Source organism: Rhamphochromis longiceps, linkage group LG5 (assembly GCF_057381845.1).
Source record: "Rhamphochromis longiceps isolate RC_006_pf linkage group LG5, R_longiceps_female_GT1.1, whole genome shotgun sequence".
Taxonomy (NCBI): domain Eukaryota; kingdom Metazoa; phylum Chordata; class Actinopteri; order Cichliformes; family Cichlidae; genus Rhamphochromis; species Rhamphochromis longiceps.
In genome coordinates, this window is record NC_140561.1 from 24,438,735 (window position 1) to 24,457,060 (window position 18,326).

At 41.1% G+C, this 18,326-nt stretch overlaps 2 protein-coding genes across 3 annotated transcripts in view; one reads left to right on the forward strand and one right to left on the reverse strand.

Moving 5' to 3' along the window:
* Nucleotides 1–387: 387 nt before the first annotated feature.
* On the reverse strand, nucleotides 388–3,955 carry akr7a3 (aldo-keto reductase family 7, member A3 (aflatoxin aldehyde reductase)). Its single transcript, XM_085406785.1, has 7 exons — nucleotides 3,509–3,955; nucleotides 2,739–2,926; nucleotides 2,498–2,602; nucleotides 2,126–2,222; nucleotides 1,639–1,738; nucleotides 1,401–1,530; nucleotides 388–768 (listed from the first exon to the last, which is right to left on the reverse strand). The coding sequence occupies exons 1-7, from the start codon at nucleotides 3,798–3,800 to the stop codon at nucleotides 607–609; spliced, it is 1,074 nt and encodes a 357-aa protein (XP_085262911.1). The 5' UTR covers nucleotides 3,801–3,955; the 3' UTR covers nucleotides 388–606.
* A 367-nt stretch (nucleotides 3,956–4,322) lies between these two features.
* The window catches only part of megf6b (multiple EGF-like-domains 6b), a 68,873-nt gene continuing 54,869 nt past the window's right edge, over nucleotides 4,323–18,326 (forward strand). Inside the window, exons 1-4 of one of the 2 annotated variants that reach the window (XM_085406781.1) lie at nucleotides 4,323–5,784; nucleotides 7,568–7,702; nucleotides 8,609–8,718; nucleotides 15,645–15,749. In XM_085406781.1, coding sequence (XP_085262907.1) covers nucleotides 5,693–5,784; nucleotides 7,568–7,702; nucleotides 8,609–8,718; nucleotides 15,645–15,749 — 442 coding nt within the window. In that variant the 5' untranslated portion in view covers nucleotides 4,323–5,692. The remainder of the gene's footprint in view (nucleotides 5,785–7,567; nucleotides 7,703–8,608; nucleotides 8,719–15,644; nucleotides 15,750–18,326) is intronic. The other variant, XM_085406782.1, reaches the window with a different exon arrangement.

Consider the following 18,326-nt stretch of genomic DNA (forward strand, 5'->3'; position numbering starts at 1 on the left):
CTTCACATTGATTTTGCACTGACTAAATGTTCAAATATTGGGTGATAAAGAGCTAAAATGCTTTAAAATAGGCTACTAATTTCTTTCAAATATAGTTTTGTTTCCCTGGCTCAATAGTGGGAATAATAACTAGAAGAAAAATACAAGAACCTATGCAGGATGTGGAAGATGGTGATATAGACGGGGATGACAATGTAGAATGAAACTTTTGCAGTTCAGGACGATTTAAAAACTTTTGCCAGACATTAAATTTTGGCCATTTTATCGTAACAGCCAGCGCTGCAGTCTGTAGTCTCTCTGGTCTTTTTATCCCTTTCTTTTCAAACACCTACATCACTGTTCATGCTAAACCAGCACTGATGAATAATACACATGTATGGGAAAATGTTTTTTGATTTGACAAAATTTAATGCAAATTCTTGAAGAAGTTATTTTTCCATGAAACACTATTAATTTATTTTACATTAACAATGATGTGTTCTTTGATAAAAATAAAAAGAAGGAAAAATGTACATTTCAGGGAAGAATTCAAAAACCCTAATTAGGTGTAATTAGGAGAAACATTTTTCTGCAAAATTACATATAAAGTGATGATCAAGAAGGTTCTCATCGGAAGTAGTTTGGACACTCGTGGGCTACGAGATTCCAGGCTTCTTTGAAGGCGTCGACCACTCTCTCATCCAGAGGACCCTCTTCCGCAGCGGCCATGTTTTGCTGAAGCTGCTCCATGCTCGACATGCCAATAATGACTCCATCTCCAAGATCACCCTGGAGACATGAGTTGGAGAAAATTACTCAAAACAGGAATTACACAGCTGGACGTCTGTAGATGTCTTGAGATTTGTATTTGTGGAGGATTTGTTACATTTATTTAAAAAAAAAAAAGGAAGAAGAAGAAGAAAATCTGGGTGAGTAGAGAATTTGGCATTTTTTTGACAATACATGTTAATTTAATCACTTTTGGGGTACTTCTTTTCTAAAAGAATCCCTTTCATATATTACAAACCTGTAGACAACATGAAAAACATTGCTGTGCTTTGTTCTACCTCTGGTTTTGCATATGGTGAAAGTTTGGGGGCATTTTCACTGCACTTAACATAATTAAAGGAAATAAAAAATAGATCTTAAAATCTTTCAGTGAAAAACCTCAAAGGCTGTGTAACTACTGACTGTTGGGATAGCACTGAAAAAAATCAAAGGCTTCATTTCCGGCTTACTGGTACACCACAAAGCACAGTGTTTCAGTGGTAACTCACAGTTCTTAATTTTCAGGTTTTCAATACTAGCAATTTGAAATGTTCTGTTTATTACTAAGGGTAGGGCTAATCTTTTTACTCAGTGAATACATAAATTACCATGAGCATAACATTTTTTGTCACTGCAGCTGTCCATGTGGGTACCTTAAGCTGAGAGTGATGATACATCCAGCGCATAGCAGCAGAAATCAGCGAGGGTTTCTCTGACCCGTACGCTGTTTCCAAAGCCTGCAGAACCACCTCTATGGCCTGGAAATGACTTTTCTTCCAGTATCTTCCACAGAGCAGGAGCACAATCACGGTTATGGTTAACAAAAATCTCATTCAACAACATAAAACAATTTGTTGGTACATATTTCAACAGCAGTCAGCTGATGTTCACCTGTCTCTGTATGCTGCAGCCCAGCTGTTACCAAAGAATCGTCCTGCAGGCTGGGAGCCATCTTTATCTTCATAGTGATACTTCCCTGTCAGAAGGCCACCTGGCAGAGGACTAATGTCAGAACTCAGTACAGTATGTACTTAATGCTGTCACTCACCCAGGGCACATTTTAGCTCACAGGTAACATTAACAAGGCAAACCCTCCCCCCCCCAAAAAAAAAACCACTAACTAAAGCAACTACTAACTATTCAGCATCAGGTTATTGTGTGCTAGCAAAAAGGGATCACCAAAGTGAATAAAATCCATCTCCAGGGGGACATGAATGCATGTATGGAACATATTTTAATATAATATATTCATTTTGGGATAACTCGAGGATAGCTTTTATCCCTCCACATTAAGTGACATCTTTTTCACAATCACAAGTGCTTTCTTTTGAATAAAACTTTTTAAAATGGAACTGCAAGGTGTACCATGAAAGACTACCTGCCAGAGGATTGTATGCATAGAATCGCATTCCATAGTATCTCAGACATGGCAGCAACTCTGTTTCCACCTGTCTTGTTGTGGCATTGTACATTCCCTGTGAAAGATTGGAAGAATCTGAATTAGAAACAGGTGAAAAACAAGTAACAGTATAGCAGACATATAAATGTTCAGTCTACAACACCTAATGAAAGATTAAATCTTCAGTGATTTGCTGAACAAAAACCACAGAGATGAAGAAGTGTGAAAGTTTACTCTCATTCAACACAAGATGGCTAGTATGGCCCTCCTGTAATCAGTAGTCTGATTATTATAGGATGAGGCTACTGAATTTAGATAAAAGTTAAATATCCTTAGAACAGGATATATTACCTGATAAACAGTGGGAACTATCCAGTTGTTGTGCCTGCAGATGCATACTATTTCAGCCACTTCCCAGGATACATAGTTTGAAAGGCCGAGCTCCTTGAATTTTCCCTGGGGAGTTGATACTTTCCATTTAGTATTAAAACATCTCAGGACTACAGATGGACAATAAAGTTATTTTTTTCCTGTGTGTTATGTTAAAGCAAGTTATTTAGCTATATGTTTATATATTCCCTGGTCTGCTAACCTCTTTGTGGAGGTCATTGCAGGCTCTGAGAGTATCCTCGATAGGGTTTTGGTGGTCAGGGGCATGGAGGTAGAAAAGGTCCACACAGTCTGTCCGCAACCTCTGAAGGGAGGTTTCCAGCTGGGAGCGCACGCTCTCTGGCTTCAGCGTCTTTCCATCCCAGGGATTGGCCTTGGTAGCTATGCTTACTGTGAATGAGTGAGAAGTAGTCAGGTTAACACAGCACTGCTCCTTCAGTGTCTGAGACAGACTGACACTGAAAGCTAGCCAGGCTCTTATTGCAGCACTTAAACTTTGGATTCATTATTGCTAGAATGTTTCAGTGACATCAAAGCTGTATGGCCTTCATTTAAAAAAAAAAAAACAAAACCAAAACACACACACACAAAAACAAAACTTTAACGAGACCAAGAATGAGGTCACACCAAAGTATTTCAATTTGATATACAAGTCAAGGCTATGGACCTTGACTAAGCAGCTCCAAAACCTTCATTTTAGTTTTGAGACAATCAGAAGTGGTTTTAAAAAAACACTTTTTAAAAACGTGTTTTAATGGCTTCATTAAAACATATGTTTTAATGTTGCACAATATGTTGCACAACATATGTTTGATGTTGTGCAGCACCCTGGTCGATGTTTGTTGTATGCTTTATAAACAAACTTGGTTACCCACAATTCAAGGTGGGGAAACCAACAGGCACGCTGGTTGGTTACCCGGTTGTTGTTAGCACGCTAGGAACATGCAGCATTACTGTGTGCTTATAAAATACCTGTTTTGGGGAGATTCATGCCTCCAATGATGGTCTCTGACTTCCCATCGACGTACATGAAGGCTGTGTCCACCTGGTTGTGTCCTCTGTCCAGGAAAGCCTTCACCATTTCCAGGCTCTGCTCGGCGTCTGCTCGCCCCCCGAAGCCCATAGTTCCCAGTAAGGACACCGGCTTTTTAGCCGGAGACGACATGTTTCTGCGAGCCACACACTTCGGCAAATGTACAAGCACGTCTTTGATAGCCTTACTTTGTCGGAGTGTGCACAGAGGTCGTGTTATTACCCAGAGCATGCTACTATAGCACTGCGATCAGGCGACAGAGGGCAAAGGTCGTATGTTAAGGGAGCGTCGTAAAGTTCCTTAAACCGTTTAAAGCGGAGAGTGCTGTTCAGATGATCAATTAGTACAGCTTTTATTAGGCCGCTTTTCTTGGCTGTAGTTCAGGCAGTGCAAAGTTCGCCTTTTCTAACTACTTCCTGTTGTTGTTTTTTGGTTAATATTAACAGGACTTGTCATACTGTGTAAGTTTTAACTTAGACCACAAGGTGTCAGCAAATTACCGTCCATTCTTTTGTGTCAATCAGATAAGCTGATATAAACAGTCAGATAAAATGAGATATAATGAGTGTAGTTTTTGGTTTTTCGGTGCATCTTCATATATATATTTGTTTTCCAAATGTGCCACTTCAGGACTGGCTTAACCCACATCTTGGCCTAGGACTCTGACATACTCAAATTTACCCAGACTATTTCCCCAGTCTCAAAAGAAACTGCAATTACTGAAACACCACTTGCTGTGGTGTAATTAGATAAACGCACATTAGGATATGCAAGACGTGCACAGTGTCTCCAGATCGCATTAGTTGCCGTCTTCAGTATTTTAGTAACAAGTCATATCACCAGACAAATATTTGTCTGGCTTTCGTGCCTATAAGGATCTCAGGACCAGGGTCTATTCTGTTCTCTGTGACTTTTAATGGAAAAACAACATTTAAATCAAATCTTTGCATCTGCGCAATTTGTTTATTTTAGATATCGGCGTTTTCTTCACGGTCAACAACAGATATATCCTGGACAAGTTACGTCCCTGAAATAAACACAAGCAGAGTCATTTAATATTAGATTTGTTTTGGTTGTTGGAAAGGAAGAATGAGAACCCGTCCCAGTTTTGACAGACTTCATAGATGAGCTCTGCCTAATTCAAACAGCATGTTTTTATATAGCTTGTAGCCCCAGAGGCTGCACGTACCATCTCTGACCCCGGACTTTTTCGGGTCATGAACACATACATGCTATAAAAGCTTTGTTTAGAAAGCAGCAGGCCTGGCTGCTGACCCTTTGACCGCCCCATCAGCTGTTTGCCCTGCAGTGTGACCGCTAGCTGCTTCCCTTACCTCAACAACCTTCAACATCCTCTACTCGTGATGGTAGGCTATGTGACTTCGTTTTCAGGCACGTCCGTGGCTGTAATGAACGCGCATCTTATGTCGTGCAAATGCGCTCCTGCTCGCTCAATCTGCAAATATTATACGTATAATAAAACCATTTTCTGTGCACGTGGGTAATGTGATCATTTTGTCTTTAAGGCATTTAACCACCTATCATCATAACACATTAACGCACACATCACAAGTCCCGTGGAGACATGGTGACACTGTCCAGAGAAAGTTTGAAAGTTGTCAGTCATGAGAGAGAAAAGCTCTTACTATGATCGCACTGTGCCGGTGGCTGCAGGGTGTCTTGCAGGGGCTGCTGACGCTTTGAATAATAGATGGCTCCCTGTGAGCCCCCTCATACCCAGCCCAAATCCCTGCCATCATTACCAAGTCAATAGAGGGAGGCAGAATGCGCTCTGCCTACACGAGGTTTTTTTTTTTCTTTTGCGCGTCAGTCCAACATCTGCAGCGACCTGTTGTAGGTGCGCAGGAATTTTCTGAGTCGGATAGCGGCTGCGACGGAGACGCTACACGCGTGGGATGGCTGTGTCAGTTTTGGACTGTGTTGGGCATTTTCACGAGGAAGATCTTTTAAGCGCATGTTAGGTTTCTTCAAGTTGACACGTTGGGAGTTTTTTTTTTTTGTTTTAGATTTTTTTCTCTTTTTTTAAGTCCTGGGTAGTGATGGGATACACTCATGAATGACTTTACAGTTTTGAAACTGTAGAGTGACCTAAACAGAGGAAAATGGACAGTGTTATTTTTTCCCTTGTCATCGTATTTATTATAGAGGCGCACGCATTCCGTTACGGCTTTGCCAATAACCTCCAGCCTTTTATGTAAGTAAAGTTTTGTCACATCCTTATATATTTATTTAATCACAGGTATGCATTTAGGGTGGCGCTCACTGTATCCAGCTGCAGGTACTTTTTTACAGACTCACATTTCCTTTGAACTTCGACATAACTGCCGGTTCACCTGCACATCCATAAATCTGTGACTCAACCAGAGGTAGAAAGCAGAGGCTTAGGAAGTTCTTCTTCTTTTTATTATTATCATCATTATTATTATTTAAAGTGATGAAATTGTGAAATTCTGGCACAATAACAATATTTGGTAGCATTTTCTAATAATGTTAAACTATTAAGCATTAGTAAGGTTAGTATGGTATTAGCCAATGCTTAATTCATCATTTATATATCATTACTCCTCTTTAGTATACTATTTATAAATACAGATATGTTTATCCATCTGTTACTATAACACCATGTACAGCTATCGCTGCTACTAAATCACTGCTAGTGATAATCATAGTCATTGTTATAAAAATATGTCTATGTTTATAAATAGCATACTAAGGGGAGCAATGCTATATGAATGATAAATTAAAAAAATTGCTAACACCTTATTAATACTTAAATAATGGTCAACAGTGTAACATTATTATAAAGTGCAGCACAATGTTATTTGTATGTTATGTTATTTATTACTCCCACTAGTGATCCAGGGAAATGAAACTATATCATAAAGAAATATCAGGCTATTTCTTTTAGCTATTTATCACTGACATTTATTCAGTGCACACTCAGTGTGAAGCAATAGATAAATATCACCTACTGTTCTGTAAATATAAGCTAATTTGCACACAGACCAATCCGTTAACAGTGTCAGCCACTACTGATTATTTGGCTCATCATGTATCGGTGCTTTATCAATCCAATAAATTTTGCTGCCGTGCACTTTCATCACGGTCTTTAGTGGTTTGCAGGAATGCTGCCAGTGTATTTTATATGAATGCACTGACTCCATGTGGCTCTGTGTGGCATGCAAAGCATTCCTAACTCTGTCCATGACTGTTTCTTTCACAGTGATGAGCCAGTGAAGTATAACTGCTATTTTAAACCCTAAAATAATAATAATTGTGTGACAGTGGTTTCTGTGCTGCTCCCTGCCACTAACAATAAGGTCTTTCACATTAAATTATGTGTACAGCCGAAGGTGATAGTGATCACTGTTATTTATGAGACGAGCAGCTGGATGTTGTCTTAGGATTCCCGCTGATCTCCATGTGCTGAGGCTTTCTTTCTATCCTTGGAGAGTTATGGAAAAAGTAAACGTATCAAAGATCGTTTTGGACTTTATTTTAAGAAGGCCTGTGAGGTGCAGTGAATGGTGCAGTTAACTTAAACTTAAGTTAAGTGTTTCAAGGCTTATTTTACCTGTGCTGAGATCTGTTTTGTGTTCTTTCTTTCTTTCTGTCTTGGAGCGATGCTGCTGCGTAAACACTTTAACAGTTCCACTGAATATCGAGTTTAAGTCAGAGCAGGTTTACTTTGTAGCTCATCATCCTGAAAGGTGATGCACGAGGAATTCCCCTTAAGTCTTTAGAAATACCAATAACTGGTCATCACACACCTTAGCACAGGTAATGCCCTCACAGGACTTGCATTGTTGACAACTAGAAAACGCCTCAAGCAAGTTTTTTTCTTTTTCCCGCCTGTCTTTGCTGCAACATCTCTTTAAGTGCTCATAAATTGCTCTGCTGTCGTCTGTACATCTGTGAAAACACTGCTCAACATCTTGTCATGTTAAGTATTTTTTTACCAATCTTTTTTTTTCCAGGCCCAATGTGTGTGCGGAGAAGGAGGTGACGCTGGTCGCCCAAAGGCAGCCATGTGTGCAGGCCTTCACACGCATGGTTAAAGTTTGGAAGCAAGGCTGTGTGGGGCAGTCGTGGTGCATGGGCTATGAGAGAAGGTAAGTAAGACTTGTTATTTCTCATCTGTCTGCTCCCCCCTTTCTGTACTCAAAGCCTCTGATTCTCCTCTTCTGTGAGCACTCCTGACCTCACCTGCAGGGGATGTAGTGCTTTGCTGATTAAGCTCTGGCTAGAGCAAAGCATTAATTACTTGTTTTGAAGTAGTCTCTGTGACTCATGCAACCGAAAGAATTTATCGGAGAGGCCAGGATTCTTCGTTTAAACTCCATTTCCAAACATGAGATCCACCTTCCACTTCCCTCTTCATCTCTCTCACCCCTGTTCTGTAATCACAGCTTTTCAACCTGTTATAGAGTTAAGTGCAAGGTGTAGCCCCACATCAGCAGCTATTTAACATACGGACGTCTTGGCAGCAAACATTCCTTTAAAAGAGAGACCCAATCCTAACATTTTCGTCCTTCTCTGGGAGTCTTCTGCTGTGTTGCTCACGCTTGCTTTCCCCACATTAGCTGCTGGGTTACAAATTCAAAGGCTGCTTTAAAGGCCGCTAAGCCCACAATTACCCGCTGTAAACAAAACGTTTTCACAATGCATAATAACTGTGGAGCAATGACAAGGGTCCCAAAGTACAGGGAGAGGCACTGTTCTCTGAAGTACAGTCTGCCGTTCTCACACTTTAAAACAGCGCCTTGAAGCGGATTTGTGCTGAACATTATAAGACATGATACTTCAAAGGCCCTGAGCTGTTTGATCAGTGTGCCACGAGAAAAAAATTAAAGACTACCCTCATAAATATTTGGCGAGATACTCCTGTTCGTTTGTACACGCCCAAAGCAGCGCTCTGCTGTTGTGTAATGACATGTTAGTTTTAGTATCGCTCGTGGCTGCAATTCAGACTGAATGTGATTGAACGTTTTTTAACATGAAGTTTGTCGTGTTAACAGGACAGCCTACTACACTGCATACAGACAAGTGTACAAACAGGATTACCAGACTGTGTGCAAGTGTTGCCCTGGATGGTCCCAACTAAACGGAGAGGCGGGCTGTCTTTATCGTAAGTGCCATCAGTTTTTCTATCCTTTATGAGGTTTGTTTTTTTCTTTCCATTGACTTTGACCTTCTTGTGTGAAACAGCGTCTGCAGACAGGCAGGTAGAAGAGACAATATCTCTTTTCTGACTAAGCAGGAAGAAGGGAGCTTTAAACATCGCCTAACCACTCGCCCAGACTTCTCAATCAAAAGGGTTCAAGGAAAGGTCAAAAAGGTCTAGAGGTTCTTTGCCCACCCACTTTTGAGCAGATGTTATCGGTCAGTGTCATGGACTTGTGTCACTGCAGTACTCCAGCTAGGTTCAAATGTGGATACTGGGACTTCCATTGTAGTGGTTGCACTCGGCAAAAGACATTTACAGTCTCAATGAGGACATGGCTCTACAGTGCTACTTTAGTTTATGATAGATAGCCTGTCTGGCTGTCCACTCTTTCTCAGCTGGATATTTACTACAGCCTAGTTAAGCTCCACCTGGTCGAGCTGTGACCCTACATTTAATTCTTGGCTCACATCCACAGAGCTGTTGTTGTAGACATCACCTCTTTTCTCAATTAGATGTGTGACATGGTAGTGCAGGTCAAAAGCACCTGCGACCTGTCGCATTTAAGGCCTCCCGAAGATTAGAGAGACCACCTTCTGATTTGCACAAGAAGAACAAAGAAAACAAATGAATGTTCCCACCACCAAATCCATGTATGGAAAAGTAGTTCCTCTGGTCATATTGAGACTGCCAACAGCTCATCTCCTCCTGGTTAAGCTTAGCTTCACACCACTGGGACCAAGCAGTCTCCTTTGATGGGATTTTACAGCCAGTGATCCAGATCGCATAGCCTGCATACCACACAGAGACCCTTGGTAAAGCCTTCCTGTAAACAGTTAGTCCCCGTCAGGTAGACTGACAAGAAAGTTCCCACTTTCCTGTCATCCTTCCCCACCTGGAACTGAACCACGTTCTTAATGCCCAGCCCCTTACACCCACAGCACAGGCAGATTACTCTGTGGGATAGTCGTCTGATGGGAAGTGAATGGGACTGGGAGTTGGAGAAGATATCCTGGATGTTCCTTTCATCAGTGCCTTATTATGGTCTCTATGTCCTTTTCAAAGAGCCTCTTTGTTTCCAGGGAGAATGTTGCATTATTAAATTATATTAGGAGGCATTGCACAGTCGCTCCTAAATGAGCCTGGTTTGTTTTAAAACAATCCAAACGAAATGTCTTAAAGAGACATTCCTCATGACTGCACAGTGTCTCCCCTCACTTAAGTTAGACAGGGAGGGGGTTGTTTCTCTGTTTCGCGTGACAATGGCCGGTCTCTTCAACATGAGGGAGGGCTTTTATCTCGGTAACCAAAGACGAGGCAGCACTTTGAGATGGGACAAACTAATCACCCTATTCTCTGAGCCATTGAACTGGGATAAAAGGAAGCTCAGGCCACAATCCTCCCACTCCTGCACACTTTGCTATGTGCTATCTGTACTGTACCTCAGTCAGCACAATGCAATCTGTGTGTCTGTTTTCAACAGCACCTCCGACATCCAAAAGGGAAAATCTGCTTTGCGAAATGTACAGCTTTAGCAAATCCTCTGAAAACCCCAAATGAGTGGAAGATGGGAATGCTTTGAGTTCAGATAGTGATTTACTGCCTGCTGCTTTTGAGGGTTTTTAAAAAAAATGTCCTTTGTTGTCTGTCTTTTCTCTGTGTGTGTTCCCCAATAAAAATCAACCAGTCAGTCGTTGTAAGGTAATTATGCTACTGACCTCACTTTATTGTCAGACAGTTAAGGGTCTGGTTCTGTGTGTAAGTCGAGTCCCCCTCTTGGCTTTTCATTAAAATTCACCTGTGTTTATTGTGTCCCATTTCTATCCATCCCCTGCACAGTTTTGCAGCCCATGGTCTCAGCTGTTCTGCGCTCCAGCATTCTTCACTTAGCATAATTACATATTTGGAGAACGAGTATACCACAGCACAGAAAACGTTTGATTGCTTTTACGTTTTGTTCTTCCAGTTTGACTCCCTCCCTCTTGTTTTCCATATCTTTTAGTTTCAGGCTATTATCATCTAATTATGATGGGTTTATGTATTTTCCATTCACATAATAGCATTGATTCATAGTTCTTGTGCAATTTGCAAATACCTGAGATTTGGCATTTTTGCTTTCCAAGTCTCTCCAAGGTCTGGTGTTTTCAACTATTATGGCACAAAGAATGCTCACAGGAGAGAGTCAAACTGAAAGACTAAACCTTTTTTAAAGCCACTCTTTTCACTTTATGCCCCTCTCTCTGAGATCTTAGAGCCCCCTGTCTATTTTTTTCTTAATGCATTTCATGGCTGTTCTCTACCAAAAGTCAGACAGGTGGCTTGTGGAGGCAGAACGTGCTGTTTGATCTGCAATGTTTAATAATAAAGGTACAGATTATTGTGCCTGGCTGACGTCTGTATGTTCTGAAAAGGCTCCAGTTTTCCAAATGAGTATTTGGTTCTACTGTGAACTGAAGCCCTCTTAACTCAGCGATGGTGACTTCCTCTACTTACGTGTTTGGAGAGCCACTCAGTCAGTAAATTAAACTGCTCCACAAGTAGCTACACGAGGGTTGAGGATGGACAGGGTTATCCAGCAGTGGAAACGAGCAGCTATGTTGATTGACGGCAACAAGCAGGCTTTGTGAAAGGGGCTGAGGAGCAGGGACAATGGCTTCTCCAGTTTGTCGTCCTCGTTAACTGCTGAATAGGAACTGGCCTCTTTTGTGGCCACACTGGCCAAAGTATCAACAAGTGAAAAAAACTCAGTGGCCAGAAAAAGTCAAAATGGTCTTCTGTCTACCCATGGGTGGTCTTTTTTGTTGGTCGGTGGAACTACTTTTTGGTTATCTGAACACGAACAGTCACAGACCCGCACACATGCAGAGAAATAGACCAAAATTAAGGGAGACATTACTTGGTGTAATACACAACAAAACCACAGTGTAGTTCAGATTCTTTGGTTCATTGAAACGCTGCCTTTGGTTACCCCAACATTCCTTTTGATCTAATCAGTAACATGTGGCCGGTGTTGGAAGACTGACTTCACCAAAGACATCATTCCTTAAAATCATTTTGTTGGTTAAGTTGCATATAGTTAAGTCTTGCTATGAGGTTAGAATTGGTACAGTATTTAATAGTCAGGCTGTAAAAAATGTGTTATATACCATAACATTGTTTTTCAGTGGAAATCATCAGCAATAAGTAAAACTGCAATAAGCTCATAGTATAGCTAACTATTCAAATTAGTATGGGGAAGAATGCAGATCTACGGTGCTCTGTATGTATATGCAATATTTCCTGTTTAGTCTTAGTGACACACATGTTATTATCACACAACTCACATGTGCTGCACAGTGCAAAGTGAAAGTAAGTTTGAGTTGGCCAAATACTTCCCATTATGGGGATCTTTTTACCCTGAATGGGACTGAATGACACTCTCCTCTACGTACCAGTAAATACGAACACTAAACATTATGTCTGTCTATGTGTTTTACTGTCACACAGCTGATTACTGCATTTTTATTGTTTATTGTCAAACTGACCTGGTATCCAGCTCAAATGGGCATTATGATTCACCACGGCTGATTCTATTCTTGCTCACTATTGTGTCTTACGAGAAAAAGTGGGATGGTGCTCCCAAACAAAGCAAGAGAGAGCAGAATTGCATGATGCTGCACAGATTGCCTTCTGACTTCTCTTCCTTGACTAAATTTAAACACAGTACTTACAATGTAGTAGTAATAATAATAATAAATGATATTTAAAGTTTTTCAAAGAAACCTGTTAGAGAATATCTGGCATAGCCCTGTTTTTCACAAGAGCTCCTTGAAATGACACATCTCACTGAATAGCAAAATGGGATTTGCAGCCTCAGAATATTGTACCATTTATGGCCCCAAACTCAGGCTTATGCACAGGCCTTTGTGTCCATGAATCACCCTGACTCCAGTTTCCAACTGGGTTGCGCTCTTGGGGTCAAACAGATCGACAGAGTCTAAACAAACATAGGGGGGCCTCGGTCTTGATTCACTCAGGAGCTGTAAGGGCAACACCTGCTTGTTGGTTTTCAGCTCCTCCGTGCGAGTCGCTGACCTCCCGCTCTTTCTGTCTCTCCTTTTTTGTAAGGTGTCTGTGTAAAAGAGTGGAGGCTTTCACAGGAAAAAAGATGAGATTGGGCTAGAAGAGACACGCTGCATGCCACATTAAGGAATTATTTCAGGGAAGATTAAGCACCGTAAGGGGTTTAGGAATTGGGCTGCCCATAAATGCCCTGGTTAGCTGCCAGCAACCTCTGAAGAGGGAATGTACAGTCTCCTTGTCGTCGCTTAGTCTGAAGTCTCTCTGAGAGACCTGACCTTTTCATTTGTGCTTGGTGATTTTGTACATTTAACACTTTCCCCTCCCAACTGAAATGAGGAATGTGGGATATCAAAATAATTTGATCTCTCACAGCTGGTGCTAATATCAGTGTCCAAAAAATGTTACTGCTTGTCTGTCACCTGTTAATTTCACCACATCAGAGTTCCTGCATATTATATAATAACAGAGGTACAGATGAAGGTATGTTCAGCTTTAGGAGATACTGTTGAATTATAAGATGATGTGCACAACATAGATGCATTTAGAGTGCTGGTGCATTTTGTGATATAAGCAAGAAAAAGTCATTGATGTATTTCTGGTGTATATGTATGGGATGTGTGGTGCAAGTGATCTGGATGATCCAACTTTTAAGCAGGTGTCTGCAAACGGAGCCAGATGACAAGCGGATGTTTAGGCTGACAGAGCCATCTGAATCTGCTGAGACATACATGAAATTGTTCCGGCTCATCTGTGTTTATTGGAGAAACTGCTTCTTGACATCCATCGCCTTTGTCTGGAAAAGTTATGTTACTCCCCAAAGTGCAGCTAAAGCCTGATTGCAGATACACATAAGCCATCTTATATTTTCACACCCCGAGGCATCTCTCCCTTGCCTAAGCTGATCTTCTGTCTTTTTATCGTACATCTGTTGAAAGTTAGTAAATGTTATGAATGTTATTGAGTAAGGGTGCAACTACTGGCGTTCTAAATGATTGATTAAGCATTTAATGATTATTTTCTTTAAAAGAATGAGTGAGTAATTTAGTCCAATAATATTTTGAAATTCTGGAAAATGCTCAACACAGTTTCAGAGAATCAAGTAAGTAAAGAACAAAAATAAAAGTGTAATTGAAACCGGTAAGTTGGCTTTCTTGCAAATGTTATTAGGTCAGTCTCTGCTTTAATCAAAGATAAGCACTTCACTGAGAATGTAGATCTCAGAGAAAGCCAAAGTATTCAGACAGGCCGGGAACAGTCTTGCATTCCTAAGAGACATCTCGCCTTCTGGCTGCCAAACTCCTTGAGATCTTCTACAACTGGTGATGCCATTTGATTCGTGAGTAGGAGATACTGATACGTGTCTGTTATCTCACTTACTTACTTAAGAACAGGTTAAGTGTGTAGCACTTCTTACTGCTTGTTGCTCAAACAGTAAGAAGTGAACCAATGCCATGACACTAAAGGACCGAGATTAAATCCAAAGTTACCTCACCATCACCCAAATCCTGTTTTTTAGTACAACCTCACATCTTCATTTTGATATTTCTGCCTGGCTGTCTGTTAAACAGAAAACAAAAGAGCGAATCTTTTGGTATTCTGACTGTTACATTTTTTAGTTGAAATGTAAAACACAGTATGAAAGTACAGTGCATAACACAACTAAAATGTGAGTTGTCAGTTTTATTTTTTTGGAAATCATACTGATGTTTCTGTTTAAGCTGTACCGGGCATGCTGAGACCCTCACTATGACCGTATATGGCTAATAAAGGGCATCGGAACCACCAGCCTGATGATGATTGGATATGCTGTTTCTGGTTGGATTAAACAGACAAAAATGCACACGTGGCACAAGATGCTAAGTTAAACTGGCTGACCTCTTTGCAATCATCTTATGAAGGATTGCCATTTGGATTCCTTGGATGATTAGCTGGCTCGACTGTGTTTTGTTGACTCCCAGTGTCCACATGCTGCAGGAACTGCAATGATAGGCATAAGTCCTTTGAACCTGTCATCACTAAGTACTGTATTCTGCTCAGGACAGTGCAGGTCTGGCTTAAACAGCTGTGTGTGGCTTCACATAGATATTACTCTCCACACACATGAGCATACATGTAGACAGGTACACTGCAGCACCCATGTACTACATGAGTACAGGCACAGTTCGAGCTGGAGGGCTGTCATGATTAATGTGAGTGTTGTGAGAGTTTATGGAATGTGATCGTTTACCTTTGAGGTGAATTCACATGCTCAAAGCTACCTAGTGGCTCCCACTGTTTATAAGTTCTGGGATTCCTTAAATTTCTCATCTTAACAGTTTGACTCACGGGGATTTAAGGACTCGGGGTCGCTTGTCAAAGAGATGGATGAGCCTGACCTGTGCCTCTGTGAATTTCAATCGTAACTCACCACGACACATCTGTACAGTCACAGTTTACGACAATAAACAAAAGTTCAGCTCTGCGATCGATGACATTTCCAGGTGATGTTCTCTGACTGCATGAGGAAGAGGGCAGTTTCCCGTGAAAGTCATACAAGCTGTTGTGATCAATCATAGTTAAAAGTCACGGAAACTACTGTTTAGAAATTTCTTGGTGAAAAAACCTTGTTTGTCTTCTCAAAGCCAAGGGGCAGATTCCACTTACATTTGTTAGTGTGAATGGAGGAGAATTCAGGTTCCTCTTTAGTCAGACGTTAATAGGCTGGTGATACGTTTTTGATAGAAAGAGGTCAGTTTAAGAAATCGCAGATGCTGACGTGTCCTGACAACAGCCAGGTGTCTCTGCTTCTCTCATCTATTTATTCTTTCCTCTTGTCTTTCCACATACAGCGGTGTGTAGCTACGGTGTTTGCTTCAACGGGGGCCAGTGTCGGGAAGGATCCACCCAGCTCTGTGATTGTCCCGCAGGGTTCAGCGGCCCCAGCTGTCAGTACGGTGAGTACAGACATCCTTGTAGCGTTTCATATTCAGATTCTTCTCTTTTCTTCTCTTTCTTTTATGCTTGTTTTATTGCCCATTCTTTGTTGTTGTGTTTCTTACATTTGTTACATGTTTTCAGAGTTTAGTAATAAAGCAACATGTAGAGTTAAAGAACCCATTCTCAGCTCTCATTGGACGGAGGTTGGGGGTTGAAAAGTAACTACAGTAATAGCAGGAATCAAGAAAACACCTTACAGACAGATTGAAATTGATTAGTAGGTCACTATTTAATTAAAAAAACAGCAACCCCTGACTGTTTTCTGGAGCCTACATTTCTGATCCACTTCAGTCAGACTGCCAGGCCTCCCCCTGAACTCTGTTGAAGTGATAGCCTTTCTGTAGAGTGAATAGGGAATCTCCTCACATCAGCACTTGGCTTACTTACCAGAAACCTAAGTATTTTATCAGCATCTCCATTGTTAAATTTGAGCTATTGAAGTAACACAGTGGAAGATTCTGTTGTTTTTCGGATAACACCACACGGCAGGAAATTCCTTTTCGGTGTCAAGTTTTTGTTAGAATTGTCCGTGTCGCCCTCGATTCAGACCCTCCCAAATGTTACAGACTTTGTTGCACAAGTTCTAACTGCAGAGGCCGAGTAAACATCACGCTTTTGTTAGGTCTAATCTGCTTTTACGCACTCTGGACAGGATCCAGAATCCTTCACCTTCATCTCAAACTTACCCACTTCTTAATCAACACGTGATTTTCTCAAGACTTCACTGGTGGAACGTGTAGTTTTACAGCCTTCTTGGCTGTGGCTCATGATTAGCCATTGAGGAATCAAAGGTTTCGGTGGCAGCTAAGCTGACCTGTCTCACTTCTGATTACTTCATACTTGAATGAGAGATTAACCATTAAGACAAAGGGATCCGTAAATACACATGCCCACTGAGATCCTGTCCAGCAAAGCTTAGGACCACTCGGTGCCTTAAAGAGGAGGGCTTTAAGAATATTGAAACCATCTGCTTAGGATGATGTTCATCAGTGTTCATGCAAAAAAAAGTATAGGTTTGCCTAAAATGGAGCATATAAACATATTCAGAGGCATGATCGTCTCAGCATAAACAACTAGAAACCCGCTGACTCTGTTTTATAGCTCTGCATTCTCTGTGGATGTAATAATGTATCTGAATGACATGTATTTGGCTTCTTTTATGTTATGTTTATGAATGATAGGATGCTCGCCCTCTTTTGTCTCCGTAGTAGAAGCTCATCAGTCATTCTGAACAGAGCAGTAGCGTGTTTTTTAGTAACACACAATGATAAATCACAGATATGGAGTGTTGAAATGAGGGTGAGTGCGCACAGCATGGTGCAATGCACAGGTTTTGCTCCTCACTATAACAAATAGTATGAAGTTGTGGGAATGATGGTGGCAATCAGCAAGACTTAATCATGAAAAACACAGCTGATGTCTAAATAAGTCCTTAGTGGATCAGTAAGTGATCAGAACAAAAAATGCAATCAAGTAAAAACACCTCTGTTCACTGCACTAGTTGGCTTTTGAAAATATACAACACGCACAGTCTCACCCCTCCTGTTGCTACATTTTAATACTGATTTATCTACTCATTTTAAGTTATGAAATAAAACATAAATATGGGATTTAAAAAACATTAATCTGACACTCGAGTATTCTCTTATGTTTCCAATATGGGGGCTCTGGCAGTCCTTCACCTTCTAACAAGGTGCATAAAGAGGGGAAGAAACCTTCAGAGATTACCTTCAGTTTCTTTTTTTGAAGACAGACATATTTTATCCCTGTCATTGTTCCCCAAACACACTCATTCATGTACGACGTAAAATGCTAAATAGAAATGATTGTTGTGGCTTTTACACACAGGCACACACAGACACACAGTCATAGTAATAATGTTGGATGTTTTGTTTGGACCAATAAACTCTCCACATAACCTAAAAGTCACTTTTAAGGCCCATCCTGTTTTCGATCCAGCCTGTTTCTTTCCATTTCCAAACACTCTGACTCGCCACTGTTGTTTTTCATTGTAAATGATAACTGTCATCAGTGGATACCTAGGGGGCATTTGCTGGTGGGTAGCTATTTAGAGATTATTAGCCTGTAAGCACTCAGGCAGCTATATTTCTCTGTGATTGGCCCTAAATGAGCTGCTGGATGAAGGGTGTGAGGCTGTCAGTTGATTCCTCCTGTCCAGGGGCAATGCTTAAGTTGGTGGGAGGTGGACACAGGCGCTATTGGTGGTACTACATGTACCAAATACGGGTCAGGTCAAAAAGTCCAAAGGCCAAAGACAATAACTTAAGAGTACAAGGTGGATCATTGGAGACTGGTGGCTCATTAATAGGATCGCTTTAATGAATGACTCTGTTCACTGAGTGACTGCTCTGATATATTGATCAGTCCTTCCGAGCATTCCTGCGGTGGTCAAACACATAGCCTTTCGTCGTTGTCACGTTCTTGAGCTCTGGATGAATAACCCTTGTAAAGATTTGAGCGTGCTCCTCACACAAGTTGCCATTATAACGCACTTATTGCTGCGGTCCACACGC